At 41.4% G+C, this 18,397-nt stretch overlaps 1 protein-coding gene across 1 annotated transcript in view; it reads right to left on the bottom strand.

The window, feature by feature from the left end:
• Positions 1-10,068: 10,068 nt before the first annotated feature.
• The window catches only part of ADAM23 (ADAM metallopeptidase domain 23), a 188,659-nt gene continuing 180,330 nt past the window's right edge, over positions 10,069-18,397 (bottom strand). The window contains exon 24 of the mRNA XM_040476003.1: positions 10,069-10,199. Within this exon, the coding sequence (XP_040331937.1) occupies positions 10,096-10,199 (104 nt within the window). The 3' untranslated portion in view covers positions 10,069-10,095. The remainder of the gene's footprint in view (positions 10,200-18,397) is intronic.

Raw genomic sequence — 18,397 nt, 5'->3', positions numbered from 1 at the left:
CAGCCCCGGCGTCCTGAAGGCTACGGTGCCTCTTAAGCAGTGGGAGTGTTCGGCGCCTCTCCAAGTCTACGTCAAAGCGCCGGGAAACTGCCGCCACCTCTCGCCCCCAAGTCCAACTCCCGCACCCTCTTTTTCCCTCCCTCCCCTAGAGATCTCACTTCAGGTAACCGGCAGGCTTAGCCACACACGCCCTCACTGACCCTGACGCACACCTACCCTCCACCCAGTGGAACTGAGCCTTTCTGCGGTTTGGATTCCCGGTCTTACCTTGGGAGGAGCGACGCGAGGCAGGAACTGGAAAGTTGGGACCCAGCTCCGAGACAGTCTAGGAGTGAGTGGGGGCTCCCTAGATTCCCCACCCTCCAGGCGCTCCTTGTTTGAGAATGCAGAGATGTGAGGGAAGACCCAGGACTCCCGGAGGAGGTCGGAGAAGGCACGAGGGCACCCTGCGAGCGGCCAGAAAGGGCTCCAAGGGAATAAGGAGCCTCCTAAAAAAGTCATGGGTGTGAATTTCTCTGTCTGTCTGTAGTCCTGGGCTGAGAGTAGAAAAACGCCCCCGGGGCAAGGATGTGAGTAGGGAGACGTTGCTGGAAGGCCCCCTTAACTGGGGACAGGACACCCCCATTACCTCTAGGCTCTGTGGCCTGGATCCCCTCAGGAGCCGGTGTTTTTGCTGGCATCACTTGTGCCAGCCCACTTTTGAAGACTCACCTCAGGGGCCCTGCGTTTTGCCTGGGACTCCCTTTGGTTCTCAACTCACAGCTAGTTAATACCTTAGAGAAGGACTAAGCCCTGTCAAGCTTACGGAGCTCTGCTGAGCATTAGTGTCTCCCTTCACTGAAACACACCCTGCCTGGGAGCCTGAAGCAAAAGTCTTAGCTTTGCAAGTGTTTCCAAGGTTTGCCCCTCGCCCGGAAACCCTCTAAGTGTCCTAAAAAACCACTTGGAGTCTCCATTAACTGAAGGCTTTTCTGTCAGCTCAATAGTATCCATGGTTACCTTCCAGAGGGGCACAGAGAGGAACCCAGGCTTATAGCAAGGTTTACTGAAGACAGAGAGAACTGACCAGCCCCCCAAAGGATAGAAACAAAGTTCCAAAGAGGATTCCTGAGGGGTTCTGGGCTTTTTCTTCATCTCTGAACCTGGATGGGGTGTACTTCAGTTACTCAATCTGTGAACTGAACATACTAATGCCTGCTTCTAATTGCACCCTAAAAGGCGGAGGGAAAGATAATAGGCGAGATCTTGGACTTGCTTCCTAACTTCAAGACGCTCTCAGCCTTTTGGAGAAGGTCATTAGAGAAACACGGGTGTGTGAACAAGAGAGAATCCTGTGGAAAGGAAAGGGAAAGGAGGGGAAAAAGAATGTATCATTGAGGAGGTGACTGATGAACTTCTTGAGGAAGGAGTTGTACAGGTATCCTGGGGCCAAAAGGGGATATAGTCTTCTCCAGGCAGAGAAGTCAGCATGAGCAAAGACATTGAGGGAGCACTCAAAGCTGTTCTGTGTTTCTGGGAGAAAAAATAAGGAAAGGAGTGGAAAGAAAGAGGAGAGGACAGAAATTCTGGTTTGGGATATGTTATTACCTTTGAAAACATCGGTATATTAATAGGCAGTGCTTACTTTATGTTTCAGTTCCTTTGTGCCAGACACTATTCTAGAAGCTATGTATGCAGAAGGAACAAAACAAAGTCCCTTTACTCATGGAGCTTACATTCTAGTGGGGATGGGGGAAGAACATTTATATATATTTTTAATTTTTATTTATTTTTGAGAGACAGAGAGAGATAGAGAAAGAGCAGGGAAAGGGAAGAGAGAGAGAGGGAGACACAGAATCTGAAGCAGGCTCCAGGCTCTGAGCTGTCAGCACAGAGCCCGACGCAGGGCTCGAACTCATGAGCTGTGAGATCATGACCTGAGCCAAAGTCAGACGCTCAACGAACCGAGCCACCCAGGCTCTCCAAGAACATTTATATTTTAATTAAAAAAATATATACATATATAAAAATCATTATAATACATATAAATATGATATAATATATAATTATATTAATATATAAATATTATGTATATGTATAATGATTTGTAGTTCCAGTTTCTGTGTTGAACATTGAGTTTACAGCAATATATCAAAACAAACACATAACTCGCTAATTAAATGAACAAATAGTGCCATGTATGAGTCAATAATGAGAGTCTATCATTCTGAAGCCCTCCCCCCCAAAATATATGTATAATATATCAGTTGTGATTAGAAAAAACAAAAGATCATCAAAAAAAGTAAAGCAGGTTTGGAAAAGGATGTGGAGAAGAGTTATTCTATATGGAATACTGAGAAGCACTTCCTGGTGAGGAGATATTGAGTAAATCCTATTAATGTGGAAGAGTGAATCATACATATACATGAGAAAGAATTGCTCAAAGTGGGATATAAGGGAAGCTTGGGAAAAGTGTGCTGTGAGAAGTGTTTTCTGTATTGTGAGAAGTGAGGTCAGAGAGGTGGTCAGAAACCCATCCTGGCTGCTCAGTAGAGCACAGACTGGATGGGGCAGGGGGAGGCAGGAAGTACAGTTGGGAGCTGATACAATAATTCAAATGAGATACGGTGAATTGAGTAGAGGTCATAGCAGTGGAGTCAATGAAAGTAAGTGGGTTCTGAATATATTTTGATGATAGGAAAAACAGGACTTATTGATGGGCCAGCTGCGGGGTATAAGAAAAAGAGAGAAATTGAAGACGACTCCAAGTTTTAGGGGCTAAGCAACTGGAAGTTTGGAATTACCACCAGCTAAGAGAGGAAAAGTGTTGTGAGGAATCAATATGAGAGAGGAACATCAAGAATTTGGTTTTCAAGATGTCAAGTTTGAGATGACTATCATCCAGATGGAGATGCTGAATAGGCAAGGCAAAGGTGTGGACTAATGATAAAACACTTTAGGAGAGAAGTTTAGATTTGGGGTTTAGGCTTACCTGTAGACAACAGGTAAAACCCTCATAAGAAAGTATGTAAAGTGGGTAAAAGAAAAGCCAGATGATAGAAACTAGGAAGTGCCAACATTTAAGTGATTGAGAAACGGAGTCAAAACGAACCAGAAAAGTGTGGTTCCTTAGAAGCCAATGAGACAGAGGTTTTCACAAAGAATGAGGAAATCAACCATATCACACAGATTCAGAAAAGGGGCCAATAAAGTGAAGGCAAAGAATGTTCCATTGGATTTGAAAAAACAGGAGGCCACCAAGTTGCTTATTAGGAACAAATTTCAGTTGAGTGTTCAGGGAGAAGGAGTGGGGGGCTGAGGAGAAATGGAAAGTGAAGAAATGCAGACAGGCCCTGTGAAGCACCTTCTATGAAGTTGAGAAAAGAAGAGGGAGATGGATTGGAAAGAAGGTTGGAGGTTGGGTCTTTATCATGTTTCCAGGCTGAGGGAGAGAAACCACTAGAGAGAGAAGTCGAAATTCAGGAGAGAAGGACAACTAACAGTCTCAGAGGAAACAAGAAGAGGAATGAAAATAAAAACAAACCAGTGTTTTCCAGAAGGGGGCAAAGCTTGCTCTATGAACAAGGAGGAAGCGGGGGGGTGGGGGGCAGGGGACTCTCTCTGGATATCTGTAGGTAGAAAAGTGGGCAGTGGTGCAGAAGTTGAGATGGTGAGTGATGGTCTCAATTTTCCTAATGAAGTAAGACGCACAGTCAGCCACAAAAATATGAACGAAGGGAGGTGTTAAGAAGGGAACTTAAGAGTGAAAAGACTTTGGGATAATCACTGAAGATAGGAGAGGAGATAAGAAAGAAAGAGAGACTAAAGAAAGTACTATAAGTCCAGGCAAAGTTTGAGACCACAAATTTGCATGCATGCATGCCTGGTTTTTATGAGGCAAAATAATTTAATGAATGAAGACTATTATGTTCTGTAGCCAAACTAGCTGGGCTGACACCGTATCTTTCTCATAGGTCATATTTCATTGATTCTTAGATGCATTTTTTTCACATTTAACACCACTGAAATCAGAATGTATCTACCAGCTGATGGTACTTTGCAGTTAGAACTGCAGCATTTTCTTTTGCTTTTTTAAAATAATAGGATGTCTACAATTGACCGCATTCGTGATTTGATGTAATGTTATGGGCAACCTGACCTCTGTGAAACAGTTTTCCTGCATGTAAAATGAGCAAAAATGTCTCCTGTGGCTGGTGAAAATGAAACGAGATCGTACACGGAAAATACTTAGAATGGTGCTGCGTGTAGCTAGTACTTGAAAAATGCTGGTTATTATTTTTCTCCTGCGGCGTTCATCTGACCGAACGTAGGAGAAAAGAATGGTCATTATTACATTCGCCTAGTGTTAGGGTTGGGTAAATGCTGACACAGATGGATGCAAAGGACTCAAGGACTAACTTAAAAGTTAGCAAAAGAGAAGAGACTGGGGTGGAGAAGGAAAGACTAGAAGGAAATGGAGGCAATGAGAGGTCTCAATAAGGGAGGGAAAAGGCAGGTGTAAGAGGAATAAAGAAGGAAGTTACTGAAAGGCAGAGAGGCTCTGATCAAGGAGAGGGATATTTACATTTCACATTTCAGAGGTGGGACAGCTCTGAATTTTGAGCGCAACCACTCAAAGGAGCGCTGAAATGGGTTGAAGGTAAAGACCCCGGTAGTTGAGCTCCACCTCTCCTGTGAGTGTGAACATCATGAATTGAAATGGTCGCCGCTATTTGTAAAAGCTGAGGACGTGTGGCATTGCTATTTTTTTTCTAATATAGTTACTGGGGACTGGAAGTTTTGACCTTCAGTATAACTTTTGTAGTGCCATCCTGGAAAACAATGAGCTGTAAACATTTCTCATAAACACGATTCACCAGCTTACACTTGAAAATTAAATTAGTGAATATTTTATGTATTTATTTATTTATGTATTTATTTTAAATGTTTATTTACTTATTTTGAGAGAAAGAGAAAGAGCGGGAGAGAGGCAGAGAGAGGGAGAGAGAGAATCCCAAGCAGGCTCTGTGCTGTGCTGTCAGTGCAGAACCCGATGCGGGGCTCAATCTCACCAACTGTGAGGTCACCACCTGAGCCGAAATCAAGAGTTGAAAGCTCAACTGACTGAGCCACCCAGGCATGCCTGCATATTTTTATTTAAAAGCAGATCCTAATGACTATATACTCTGTTGTAATGTATATTCAGTATTCATTCCTCGGTTATCAGAGAAATCTGGAGAGATTCTTGGGAAGAAATATATGTATGTCTTCTATCTGGGCCTTCTCATCAGCTTAATAATCGCAAGAGAAAAATAGCAGACTAATTCTGGAATTTAGATAAAAAGAAAGCCACCACCAAATCATTTGAATAAAACACTTTATGCTCTGTGTAACATATTAGAATGTTTAGTTTGATATCTTATCCTTGTGACTTCATTTCCATAGACTAAACTCTCCCTAACGATGATGACTTTTAGTCAGCAACATTTTACAAAACATTGTTTCCATATACCTGGTTTCATGTGACCCTAAGGAAAACGTATGTTATCCTCTCTTCCCCCATTTTGCTGTTAAGGGATTTTCCCTGGGTGACTAGGCTGGTAAGAATGAGAACATGAGAACATTTACTATCTGTCACTCTCTATTCTCTTCACTGTGTAGTCTATTGTTATTCTCCTCTATGTCCCCAGTACCAACTGGGAGGGAGGATATGGCGGGTCCAACTTAGAGAATCATTTTAATAAGCTGTATCTGGAATCAATCTATCATATCATCATTCTGACTTGTTAAAAATATTTGGAGAACCAATGGATCATTTAAAATTACGTGATGCCAAAAAACCGGTTTGACTGGCATTTGTCATCCAAAGAGTTGTTTCAGTTTTATGCAGTTGCAGCCTTGGGCGAAAGAATGACTAGTTGAGAAGTAAATCGCAATTAGCTGAATGTGCCCCATGGGTAGATTTCCTGATTTTTGCCACTTGAAGCAATTCTCAAAGACATTAAAAAGGACTTCCGATTAATTTTAATGAAGTTCAAGAGCAGTTATATAGATAGTTTGCATCTTCAGCAGTGCATTAATTTGCAAATGATGGGGGCAGGCTTTAAGAATAGGGTGCTTCTTTAACATTTAGGATCAGATAGTAAAAATAATTACTTTCTCTCATTCTTTTATGCTTTTCCATAATGTGAAGATGGCAATAAACAAGGACAATTTCCTGGAATGCCCATTGGGGTAAGTGGATGAGTCATTCTTTAGTTGTCATCAAATTCATAAGGACACATTGCAGTGAAGTAGTCAGATGATACTGGGCATTGATTCTAAAATGTGCAGAAAAGGAAAGTTACTCCGTGACACAGGAATAGTTCATTCATGTTTTTCCTGCTTGTACAAGTGAAGGTACTGTAGTTGTGATCATAGGCACAATGGTGGGTTTTTTGGAGGTACTTCTCAAGATATATCCATCCTTTGCCCATTCTTTCTAGTAGGTTGCAAAGCCAATAGGTATCCTTATGGCTTTGTCAACAGTTGAGTTTATCTCTTACAAGAATCCCAGTCATTCAAAAATGACCATTGTAAGTCCTGTCTTTTTGGGCTACTCATTTCCAAAGGAGACTACACCACCAGTGATTTGTTTTCAATTTGGTTTGTATACCAAAGCAACTATGACAAAGGTCTGAAGTTTTAGCAAGTTTCTTTCCCTAAGGCTTTAATAATGATAGAGTAGCAGGAAAAGAACCAACATAAAACCTCTATCTCACCATGTGTGGGAGGAGTAGAGGGGTTCACAGTCAAAAAGTCAGAGGTCCAGTGACAATCATGGATTTTGGTCCAGAAGAAAACATCTGCGAAAGAACAATAAGGACACAGACCTATATGTCGAAGGCATGAAAACATCTTACAGTATGAGCAGGGCTCCTGGGATGAGGAACTTTTCCTTGACCCATGTGCCTCTAAGGGAGTTAGCTTTTCTCTGCCTTAGATTTTGTTCATACTTTGTTCTGCCACAATTTTGTTCATACTTTCATTATGCACTTACTATATTCTAATTGATATACATGCTTATCTGTCTCTCTTCACCTTCCTACTCCCACCCAAACCATTCCTTCAGAATGGGGATCATGTCTGACTACTCTCTCAGCTTTAAAGCCCAATCAGTGTGGATTGAATTTATTTATGAGAATAGTCTCATTTTGAACCTGAGACTGGGGTAGTGAGTGTCATTTAACAACTCTGCATTAGTCATATTTCTTTCTTATGACTGGACAAAGAAATTAAAATGTCAGTCAGCCAATTTAGTTTTTCTTTTTAATTTTTTTGCATTTATTTATTTTTGAGAGACAGAGAGACAGAGCATAAGTGGGGGAGGGGCACAGAGAGAAGGAGACACAGAGTCGGAAGCAGGCTCCAGGCTCTGAGCTGTCGGCACAGAGCCCAACGCGGGGCTCGAACCCACAAACCGTGAGATCATGACCTGTGCCAAAGCCAGACACTTAACCGACTGAGCCACCAGGCGCCCCCAGTTTTTATTCTTTATCCAGTGCTCAAACTTTTTATCACACTTTTGCTGGATGGAGATATTACTTTGATTTAATTATAAATACATCCTCTGAAATGCAATTTTTTTATTGAAAGACTATAATCTAAAAGTAGATGCTAAGTATGAAAGTATCAAATCATTTTCCTTGAGGAAAAGACATCTCCCATTCAATGACAAGAGTTTAACTTTCAGTCACTGGAAAATGCGAAACATGCTAAATCTAGTTTGAGATCATTTTGGTGACATGTTGTATTAGCTAGAAACACAGTAAGCTACAATAACCAAAAACCTGATTACGGTAGCTTATATAAAAAGGGATTTCTTTTTCTTACCTAAGAAGAGGTCTGGAGAAGTGTGGGTGCTAATATTACTTCAGTGACCAAAAATATCAGGCCCTACATTTCTGATTCCCTTATCCTTGCCTTGGACCCTGAGGTTAGCTGCCACAGCTCCAGACGTCACATCTACACTCAAGGCAGGAAATAAGTAGAAGGATCGTTCCGGCCCAGCTACCTCTGTTACTTTTTAATCAAGAAAATGAAAACATTCCTAAAACCATGGACTTAGCATTAAATTCATAGGCTACACCTAGGCCACATGGTCATTTATAGATGCAGGTAAGTCTGGGGGAAAAAAGCTCCAGTGGAAGGGGGTAAAGTACTTTGTGCAGGGAGTTGGGAATGGCTTTGGGAGAAGCAAACAGCAAAGTCAGCCCCACAAGGCAACGTGAACTGATGGAAAATGAGGCAACTTTAACCCTAAATTGGGATAACTTTTTTGCTGCTTATCTTTTCTTTTCCTAGGTCTTAACTTCTTTATCTTAAAACTGGAAGTTTCAGGGGCGCCTGGGTGGCGCAGTCGGTTAAGCGTCCGACTTCAGCCAGGTCACGATCTCGCGGTCCGTGAGTTCGAGCCCCGCGTCGGGCTCTGGGCTGATGGCTCAGAGCCTGGAGCCTGTTTCCGATTCTGTGTCTCCCTCTCTCTGCCCCTCCCCCGTTCATGCTCTGTCTCTCTCTGTCCCAAAAATAAATAAACGTTGAAAAAAAAAAACTGGAAGTTTCACTATTATTCACTAATAATATTCACTTCTCTCTGAGAAATAGAAGATGCTAGTAAAAATACAGTGATGGCTGCATAAGCTACTTGGGTATACAACTGAAAGCCCCTTGTTTCTAGGACTTTGAGCAAGGCATTTCAGCTCTCCTATGCATCAATGTTGTCTGCAAATGATATGGGTCCAATTATATAATTCCAAAAGTCTTTTCTGCTTTCTCAATTTGTTATCTATGATTTATGGGAATAATCTATTGATGAAATAAATGTCTAGAAACGTTGGATTTAGAAAATCATTGAAATTAAGAATTAGAGGTGGTATAATCATTATAGAGAGGAGTTAAACATTGCTATACCCTGTGAGTAAGTATACACTTCTCAGTGTAAACACCAGAGTAATGCTTGCATTTGTACATTGATAAATATGCACAAGAATGTTCGCAGAGATACCATTCATACAGCAAGAAACCAGAAATGACACAAAACCCCAAAAAGTAGGGAATAAATAAATACATGGTAGTAGAGTCACACAACAGACTATTTCACGGTAGTTAAAATGAAAGGAGTACGGCTAGTTGGAACACCGTGGATGGCTTTCAAAATATATTGAAAAGGAAAACAGAACTCCCAAAAGATTACATACAAATGCAGATACCCTTTTCATAAAGTGAAGACAACTAAAACCAAGCAACACATTTATTAGGAATATTTAAAAGAATATAACTGTGGGGGCGCCTGGGTGGCACAGTGGGTTAAGCGTCCGACTTCAGCCAGGTCACGATCTCGCGGTCCGTGAGTTCCGGCCCCGCGTCGGGCTCTGGGCTGATGGCTCAGAGCCTGGAGCCTGTTTCCGATTCTGTGTCTCCCTCTCTCTCTGCCCCTCCTCCGTTCATGCTCTGTTTCTCTCTGTCCCCCAAAAATAAATAAACGTTGAAAAAAAAATTAAAAAAAAAAAGAATATAACTGTGTGTTTCAAATGGCAATAAAATTATTATAGGAATCAAGGTAGTAACTACATTAGGAGGGAAGAGTTCATTGGACAAGACAGTTTCACACAGAGTTTCACACAGACAATGTTAGTTACTATGAATGTTCTGACCATCACAGTGAATAGCAGATTCATTCTTTATATATATTATAGACTTTTGAATAAATAAGTAGGCAAGTAAATAAATACCGGCATACAAAAGTTCAATGGATTAATGAAAGAGTATATCAAGGACCAAGAATTATGACTAATCCCATTCTGTTTACTTATATTTCAAGCAAAAAAAATATTTTTAAGTACGTATCACCTATGGAAGGTCTTTAAGAAAACGACCTTCTTGAGCTAATGTTCTTCTTTCCTCAGATAAAACAAATGATGCAAAACTTCATTCACCAAAAAAAGAATTTCTTGGCTATTTAGGATGTCTTCTATTAGAGCACCTAGTCATTTAACTAGTGCTAATAAAACAAGGAGGGAAACTGGAAATATATAACACCCTGTCCTGAACTCCAGTCCCTCTTGGGATAACCACACTCTATTCCCTTTGACTGATGGGGACCGATGAGTCCCCATCCCTGTGCTCCTTCTCTGGGGTAAGGTCAGGACAATAAAATGTGAGGGTCCATCCACAGCATCTTCCTGAGAAGAAAGGAGATTGTTGAGATGACTGGATATTTACTATTTGAAAGCATGTCCTCTACTAAGTGCAATGAGAGACCATCAAGATATGTTTTAAACCACTCATAAATCCAGAACCTAGTGGGGAACATAGTAGATGAAGACAGGCAAAGAATAAGGTATTGAAATATACTGACGCATATGCCCAAACCAAAGCAATTCATTTGTTCAATATTACACACACACACACACACACACACACACACACACAATGCCATTTGCTGTTACGGGCATGGGGGACATATATCAATAAACAAGGTAAGCAAAATCTTTGCTTTTATGGAACTTACATTCTACTAGAGAAGACCAAAAATATTTAAGTAAACAAATATATAAACCAGATCATTTAAGAGCAAGAGTGAAATATAGGGAATAAAATCACGTATTACAATAGAGATTGAGAAGAAAAACATGGCTTTATTGCACAAGTGACTTCAGTCCTCTAACTTTTTTAGGCCTTCAATCCATGGAAGCTTTGAGATTGCATTAGTACTCATTAGAACATAATCAGCCCCTTATACTTATAAATTTGACTTGTATCAACCAAATTCAAGTGTCATTAGGCATACACATACGAAACTACTGAAACCTACCAAGATATGTGGAGAGCATATGCATCTTCACCAGTCAACCGCTCTGCAATCAGGCTTCTTTTTAACCCTTCCCCAACCTCTTCCTTGAAAACCTTCCAAGTAATAGGAGATCCACCCCTTCCCTAATGGCCAGCAGCTCCTGAAGAAGAGTAAATTTCTTTTAGCAGGCTCCATGCTTCTGACATATCTGAGGGTTATATTCTAAGGGAATTTAATTATACCTAATTTACATAGGCACAGATATGGAAAAGCAGGTTATATATTCAAATATATATGTATATATAGATGTTTGTATGTATGTATGTATGTATGTATGTATATGTACCTCCATCCCATCTTGGGATCCCATATTCAGATGAAGTTTCATACCTAACTAACATCTTGGGACACCCATTCATAGTTGACTTTGAACTAATGACCATGCAGAAAACTTCTAGACTCTAACAAAGATGTGACATCAGCCAAGGCATCGATTAAGTCTTAGTGAGAAGTTTATCACTTCCTGTGTATACATTTGTGATTGTTTTCAACTTGTAAACCTGATCCAGAGTTGCTATCAGAAAATTGACCACTTCTGTACTCAAACATGACATCTACCTTGGACGTCCAACATAACTTGCCATCCCCAGCAGAAAACATTGACTTTGGAACAAATTTCTTGAGCTTTCAGTTCAACACCTCTGGCTTACTAGGTAACAGGAACAAGAGAATTTTCGAGGAAATCTATGATATGACTATATGACCATTGCATTAATCCATTTCAAGACCAGAAAGATGTCAGGCAATGACCCACATAACCAGAAGCATGTGTATTATTTTAACATTTCATCAAATGCCTGGCAGTTTTGGCAACACTGGTGAGCTGCTGCTTGTAAAGACTATTGAACCTCTTGTTTATCTGCCTCAGTTGTAAATGTTTAAGCCATATAAAAAACAGTAAAATTAAGGAGAAAATCAAAACAAACAAAACAAAGTTAAAGCCATGCTCGTATGCTAATAGACTCATGACCTGTCTGACCATTTTTGAGAAAAGTCGTATTTACAAACATGACCTACCTCATTTCTAAATCACTATAGTTCAACCACACTCTGTCCAGAACCATGATCCCACATTTATCCCTTTTTCTAAAATGGTTCCCAGAACAAGCATTAGCCCCATGATACATCCTATAGAACAGGCTCTCTCATACTGAATAGGGAATTGAAGGCATTCTCAGGCTCTCGTAAAATCTAGACGGGGAGAAGAGTATTACGAAGGGCTGGGATTATTCGCTTAGGGGTGCTTCCAGGTTTTAAATCTTTTGTGGTGGGGAAAAAATTCTCTTATTTCAAAAGCAAGATGTCAACATTATTTTTAGCTGTCAATCACATTTTATGCAAGGAACTCAGTTTTAGATATCGATCACTTTTTGTGCAAGGAATTCAAAATTCATCTTTCTCTTTCGCTATAATAAAAGTCGATATACACAAAGTGTTCCGACCAAACTAATTCCAGAGCTATTTAACTAACCTTCAAAATAAGGTTTTGCCAAACAAAGAGATGGTCCATGTTATAGCCAAACAAAGGGAAAGTCAGACAAACAAAGAGATGATCTATGTTATAAAATATTTGTAATAGTCCACTAATATAAGTGATATGTGAAATGTGGATATATGAATTGTTTGCTTTTCCGGGTAACTCACTGGAAATGGTACAAACTTTGATAGTCAAAGGACTTCTTCCAGGGACATTCATCTGTAATTCATTCATCTCTAAAAAGCAAAAGGCTTTTTATTTTATATGGACAACTACCTACTCGGTATATATATCCTGAGAACAAAGCCAAAATGGACTGAATTGACTACATTTTCCTCCTTTCATCTGAGCGTTTGGTCTCATATAAATATTTGAGTACAAGGTCTTCTCAGAGTTTTTTTTTTTTTAACTTTAATAAAGAAGAATTTATTTCTTCATTTCTAACCATAGCTAATGAAATGCGGCTCTGGGCAATACATCACCAGGAAGGAAGAGGTTATACAACTTTCTGAGAATTCACTGAACTACAGAGTCATTTTGATTACCTATAACCATGACTTTCTACTTGGATTGGCTTCTTTTATTTCCTTTGTTCAACTCACATTTCTCAAAATGCCCAACAAAATGTCTTCAGCACCTCCCCGCTTCTTTGTGTAGTATTGAGAATGTAATTTTGAGACTGAAGAACAATTGACGGCTTAATTGTGTTCCACCTTATGCCATGCATCTGCATTTACATCATTGTGGCCCAGGGGCAGTATTTTTCTGTGGAGAGCCACCGTGGTGTTGATAAGAAACAACCACTCTGCTGATAAATCAATATCTGGCTTCTAATAAGTATGGGAGTGTTATTCTCATCTCTCGTTTCTGGAATGCCAAATGCTCATAATTTCAGCTTTGGACTAAAGAAAGTGTAATTATGGTTACAGTAATGAAAGCAAACGGATCTTTTTTAATCCATTCTCTTGCTATATGGAGATCCTGTCAAAAGTTTTTTCAAGGTTGGATATCCCAGTTTTCCTCAAAAAAATTAAATATATCCTAGTGAAGCTCCCAAGACTTGGGGGAGTTGAATACTCCCTTAATGGAAAGTCATTATTGATTTCAAGTTGGTTGGAATCATGGCTACCGCAGGAAGATTGGATTCACCCTTTCTTGCTACGTTCTGTCCTTGGGACCAACAGAATTCAGTTCCACTGCCGGTAGTATCTTTTAGCACATAGCGCTGATCTCATGGAAGTCATCTTCTTCCTCTGCTCCATTTATTCCAGATTTTCACCCAATCTCATCAGTTCTCTGTCTCCCTCACTCTCTTCCTTTCCCTTTCTGTAATATGTTTTCAAGAATTTGACTCTAGTTTTATGGTTCAAATTATTACATCTATAGATGGTACTCGAGTTAAATATTTCCATCCTGACCCCTCCAAGATATTCTATATATTCATTTCACTAACCTGCTGGACAACTTCACCTGATTTTCATCAAGCCCCTCGATGCCAACAGATCCAAAATGGAATACATCTTTGCCCCCTAATTCAGGATCTCCTCCAGGCTGCCCCCTTCATCCCAACTACCAGGTATCAAACCTGGCCTTCATGTTTTACCCTTCCCTCTCTCTTCCTTCCCACAACCAGCTGCCAGCTTCTGTTGATCCTACCCGTGTGATCTGCCTCTTTCACTTTTTTTTTTTTTTTTTTTGCCTTTCCAGAGCCCAATGTCAATTCCTCATTACCTGGATCTGCGGTATGGGAGTGGCATTCTAACCTGTCTGGATGGTACCTCCCAGCTCTCTGACCCACAATCCATCTTATATACTACTGCCAGACCGCTTCCCTTATCCTGACCGTCATAAACCTGCTTTCAACTGCTAGAGAATTAAGTCCACACACGACAGTTCAGAATCTACAACTTTATCCAGGGCTACACGTCAATCCTCACTTCCTTCCTTTCTTCCTTATACTCTACGCTCTGATAAAACCCATAGCTGCTTGGCGACTGTCCCAGATGGGATTCCCTGGGAAGCAGACTCTGGGGCAGAGTAGGGACAAGCTGTCCACCAGGGAGGGAAGGGAATAGGACTGGGCAGAGGGAGATGAACTTCCTCGCGGGCCCCAAAGAGGAGGAGCTCTTGGAGCTGGCCTGGCCCTGAGAGTTGTCCTGAGCCAGGGTGGAGCCTTGATAACCCCACATTGATCCACCACTGGATGTGGGCCGCTTCAACAAGGGCAGTTTTCTTCAGTAGAGGCAAACCTCAAAAGGATGCACAGCTGATGCTCACCTTCTGGCACTACTCTCAGCAGATAGAGGAATAAATCCTTTATGCTCCCTTTATTCCTCACGTGGATCTCCTTCCTTCACTTCTGTAGCATTTTCCTCTTCTGATCCTCCATAGTTTAGCTGCATTTCCTTTACCTAGTGTGACACTTTCATCGTAAATGGTCATTCTTCCCCTATTTCTCAGCTCCTTTATTAAACCATAACATCCTACAGGGCAACATCTGGGCATCATATTTCCTGACCCACCATAACTAGCCAAAGTGCCTTTATTAGAAGATTTTCATATTACTCATTGACTCAATGAAGTTCTTCATATAGGATGGCACATAGCATTTCTGTAACCTTTCAGTCATCAGTTTTATAATGGAAAACTGCTTCACTCATCAGAGGTAACAGAAAAATCCTATCTCTTCTCTCACGTAACGTCCTGAAGATACTTCGCGCTGGTTTACATATTCCCTCCCTCTTAGGTGAAATGCCATAGGACTGATTTTCAGGCTTTTCCTTCAGTCCTACTAGCCCCTCTCTCTCTCTCTCTCTCTAGTTGTACAAAAGGTTAACATTTACATTTAGAAATGGAAGATTCTACCATACAGATTCTCTGAACTTGGACACTCCCTGTCTCCCAGCGATGGCAGCGAGTAGTGGTTCCAACAGTACTCCTTGTTGAACCAGCCCCCAAGGGTAGGCAGCAAGTGATTCTCTCCAAGGGTCTACCACTAACATCCACCTGCTCATTTTCCTGTGTTATATGTGCTATATTCCATGTTCTCCTGGGTTCCGAAAAAGACCCAGAATTCGATTGCCCGTGTCCTGAGTCTGCCTTGTCACTTATAGAACCCTCTTCGACATTGAGGTTTTTTGTGTTTTTTTTTTTAACTGTAAAATGAGGATAAAGAGGGACAATAAAGCAATGTGGTTAGACCATGGACTCTGGAGCTTATAATACCTGCGGTTTCATTCCAGTTCCACCACTACCTGGAGCCGCCATCTTTGTGCATCCCCAGAAAGCAGTGGAAGGACCACGAAAGACTTCATGGAGAAGGCAACATTTGAAGTGACACTTGGGGAGGCACTGAAATTTGACCGGGGCTGTAAGGGAAGTCTTCCCAGCAGAAGAAACAGGCTGAGCTAAGGCCAAGAGAGTAGAAAGTACTTCCTTGCCCTAATGATCTGATAGTCTCATGCTTTTGTGGAGCCAGTAGAACACAGAACATAGTACACAGGACACACACGTCTGAGCACACACACGTACACGAGAGGGGGACTGAAACACATCCTCAGAGAGACCCACTTGCTGCCTACTTTTGTGGGCTGCTTCTGTAGTGGTGAGAGAAAACAAATGAAAGATTCAAGAAAGTAATAAAATAGTGATGGGAGGAGGGTTACATCTTGCTGACTAGATTATAGTTGTTTTGATTTTCTTTGAATTTTGTTTGTTTTCCAATTTTTCTGCAATAGACATGTAGCTTTTCGTAATCAGAAACAACTCAAGTTGTTCCTTCCTGCTGAATGTTTCAGCATCTCTTTGCTCAAAAATCTTTTCCCTATTTCCCTGGATCCAGAAAATTACATAGGACCTCTGGATTAGCTGATTCACACCTACATCCAATTGATTTTGAGAGTCAAAGACAGAAAGAAAGGCTGTCTTAAGAATCTAGCCGAGTACTTAAGCTTGCCAGGTCACAGGCACTCATAATCAACCCCAGACCCTAACAGGTGGCAGACATGGCTTAGGATCCAGGAGTCACTAAGCCGCCTTAGTGAGCATTGAGACAAGGTCTCATTGAACACTGAGGAATGAGCCCTGAGAAAAAGCCCATTTGCCAATGCAGGATTGGTTCATTGCTTATGAATGAACACATCTGAATAAGCTTGGCACACAAACCACCACCAAAAGGATGTACCTTCGGGCGGCCTGCTTTCAATGGCTGTGCCGCCATCCACACAAAACAACGTTAAGTCAGCATTGTAAGTGGGAACTCATGTGAACACCTGCACGACCCTTCAGTCGGAAACCTACAACCCCGCCTGGGAGCAAGGCCATGTCTGTGTACTCACTGGGGCTGTCCGAAGATTTCAGGGGGCCATGTGCGAAAATGTCTCACTGATGTACGTTGAAGTTACATACTAGGGGCCAACAGGCTCAATCCTACACAAAGACAGGTTCTGGCTACATCACCTTGACCCACACAGTGCTTTTAAAATATGAATTGGCTGCACCATTTAAAAAATAGAAACAAACCTGGATTTCTGGCTCCTGTGAAAAAAAACAAACGGAAGGGCCAAGGAAAGAACCAATTTTCCATGTGGTGACAATTGACTGGAGCTGAGTAAAGACAGGGTAAGTGCTCTCTAGCCCAGCTCAGTTTCCCCAGCCCTCTGGTCTCCTATACTGCGCTGTTCTGCTCATTGTGATAATTTGCCACCCTTGCTTGATAGCCATTTCACCTACATAGGAAAAGCTACTGCCTAGAGTCCATTCACGATCTCTGTGGGAATTACAATCGCCCCATAATGCTATGTCTGTTGCTGTAGACCAGAGGCATCTCTGATGTCATTTACAATCCAAGTTACCTTTTTTGTGTCTTCACCATGAGACCTGGGCCTGAAGAAGCAAGGAGCTCTCCTGCAAGCTCATTTACCCCCTGAAGACTGGAAGCTATTTAAAGCTCCAAAGAGAGCTGAAGAACCCTTGATATACTCCTGATCATTCAGGACAAAGATTTTTGTTTCATTTTGTTTTATTTTGCTTTGCTTTGTTTTGCCTTGTTTTTGTAGGACCAATAGATTTACTCAGCTAATTTGGCTTTCAATGATCATCACAGTCGGATAAATGTTCTCATAAGGGCGGACTCTGTGGGGTCACAAGTGCAGTCTTTGCAGCCACACCAAGGCAAGCGCGTGCGGACGCAATCAGCTGGCAGAGGAGCATCGGCAGATCCCAGCAGGACAACTATTTTCAGGTAATGAGGGATCATGGCATTTGCTTTCTCTCCAGAAGTCACGTACGTGGCCAAGAACTTGTTTCAGTCAAGGAGCCAGACCTGCTGACAGGTTTCAGAAAAGCTCAAGGAATGGTGACCTTCTCCCCAAGGCATAACAGAGAGATAAACACCAACGTTAGTGGACTGGGAGTGCAATTGCACTTGGAAAATAATTCTGACCCTTCATTAATTGAAGGACTTCCTAATGATGCTTTAAAAGCATTTGTGGTTTTTATTCACCCCCTTGCTCCTGACTGAAATTAGTCAGGGATCTTTATGTGAAGAAAATATAGAAAGTCGACAACGATATATCGTCGACGTTAGTAACTGATGGCCCCAATTAACACTGAGCCATGATGAGCACATCAGTGGGAAAATAGTTTAAAACTACAAGGTTCTGGGGCGCCTGGGTGGCTCAGTTGGTTGAGCATTTGACTTTGGCTCAGGTCATGATCTCACGGTTCGTGAGTTCGAGCTCCATATCAGGCTCACTTCTGTCAGCATGGAGCCCACTTTGGATCCTCTCTCCCTCTCTTCTCTGCCCCTACCTCGCTCATGCTTTCTCTCTCAAAAATGAGTAAAACATTTTTTTAAAAATACAAGGTCCTGATGGAGAATCTTATAACAATCATCTCGCTGTAAGCCAAAAGAATTCAGGTATCTGAAAGTTAGACTGAGCATTACAGGTTGTTCTTCTTCAAGATATTGATGAGTGAACTTGCATCAACCCAAATGAGCCCTGGTTAACGTAACAATAAGTGATCATGGTACTAGGTCCAATGACACA

The sequence above is a fragment of the Herpailurus yagouaroundi genome, unplaced genomic scaffold (genome assembly GCF_014898765.1).
Source record: "Herpailurus yagouaroundi ecotype Mexico unplaced genomic scaffold, PumYag 140, whole genome shotgun sequence".
In the NCBI taxonomy this organism is placed as follows: domain Eukaryota; kingdom Metazoa; phylum Chordata; class Mammalia; order Carnivora; family Felidae; genus Herpailurus; species Herpailurus yagouaroundi.
The sequence above is the reverse complement of the archived record's forward strand: the minus strand, read 5'-3'. Positions and strand labels throughout refer to the sequence as shown.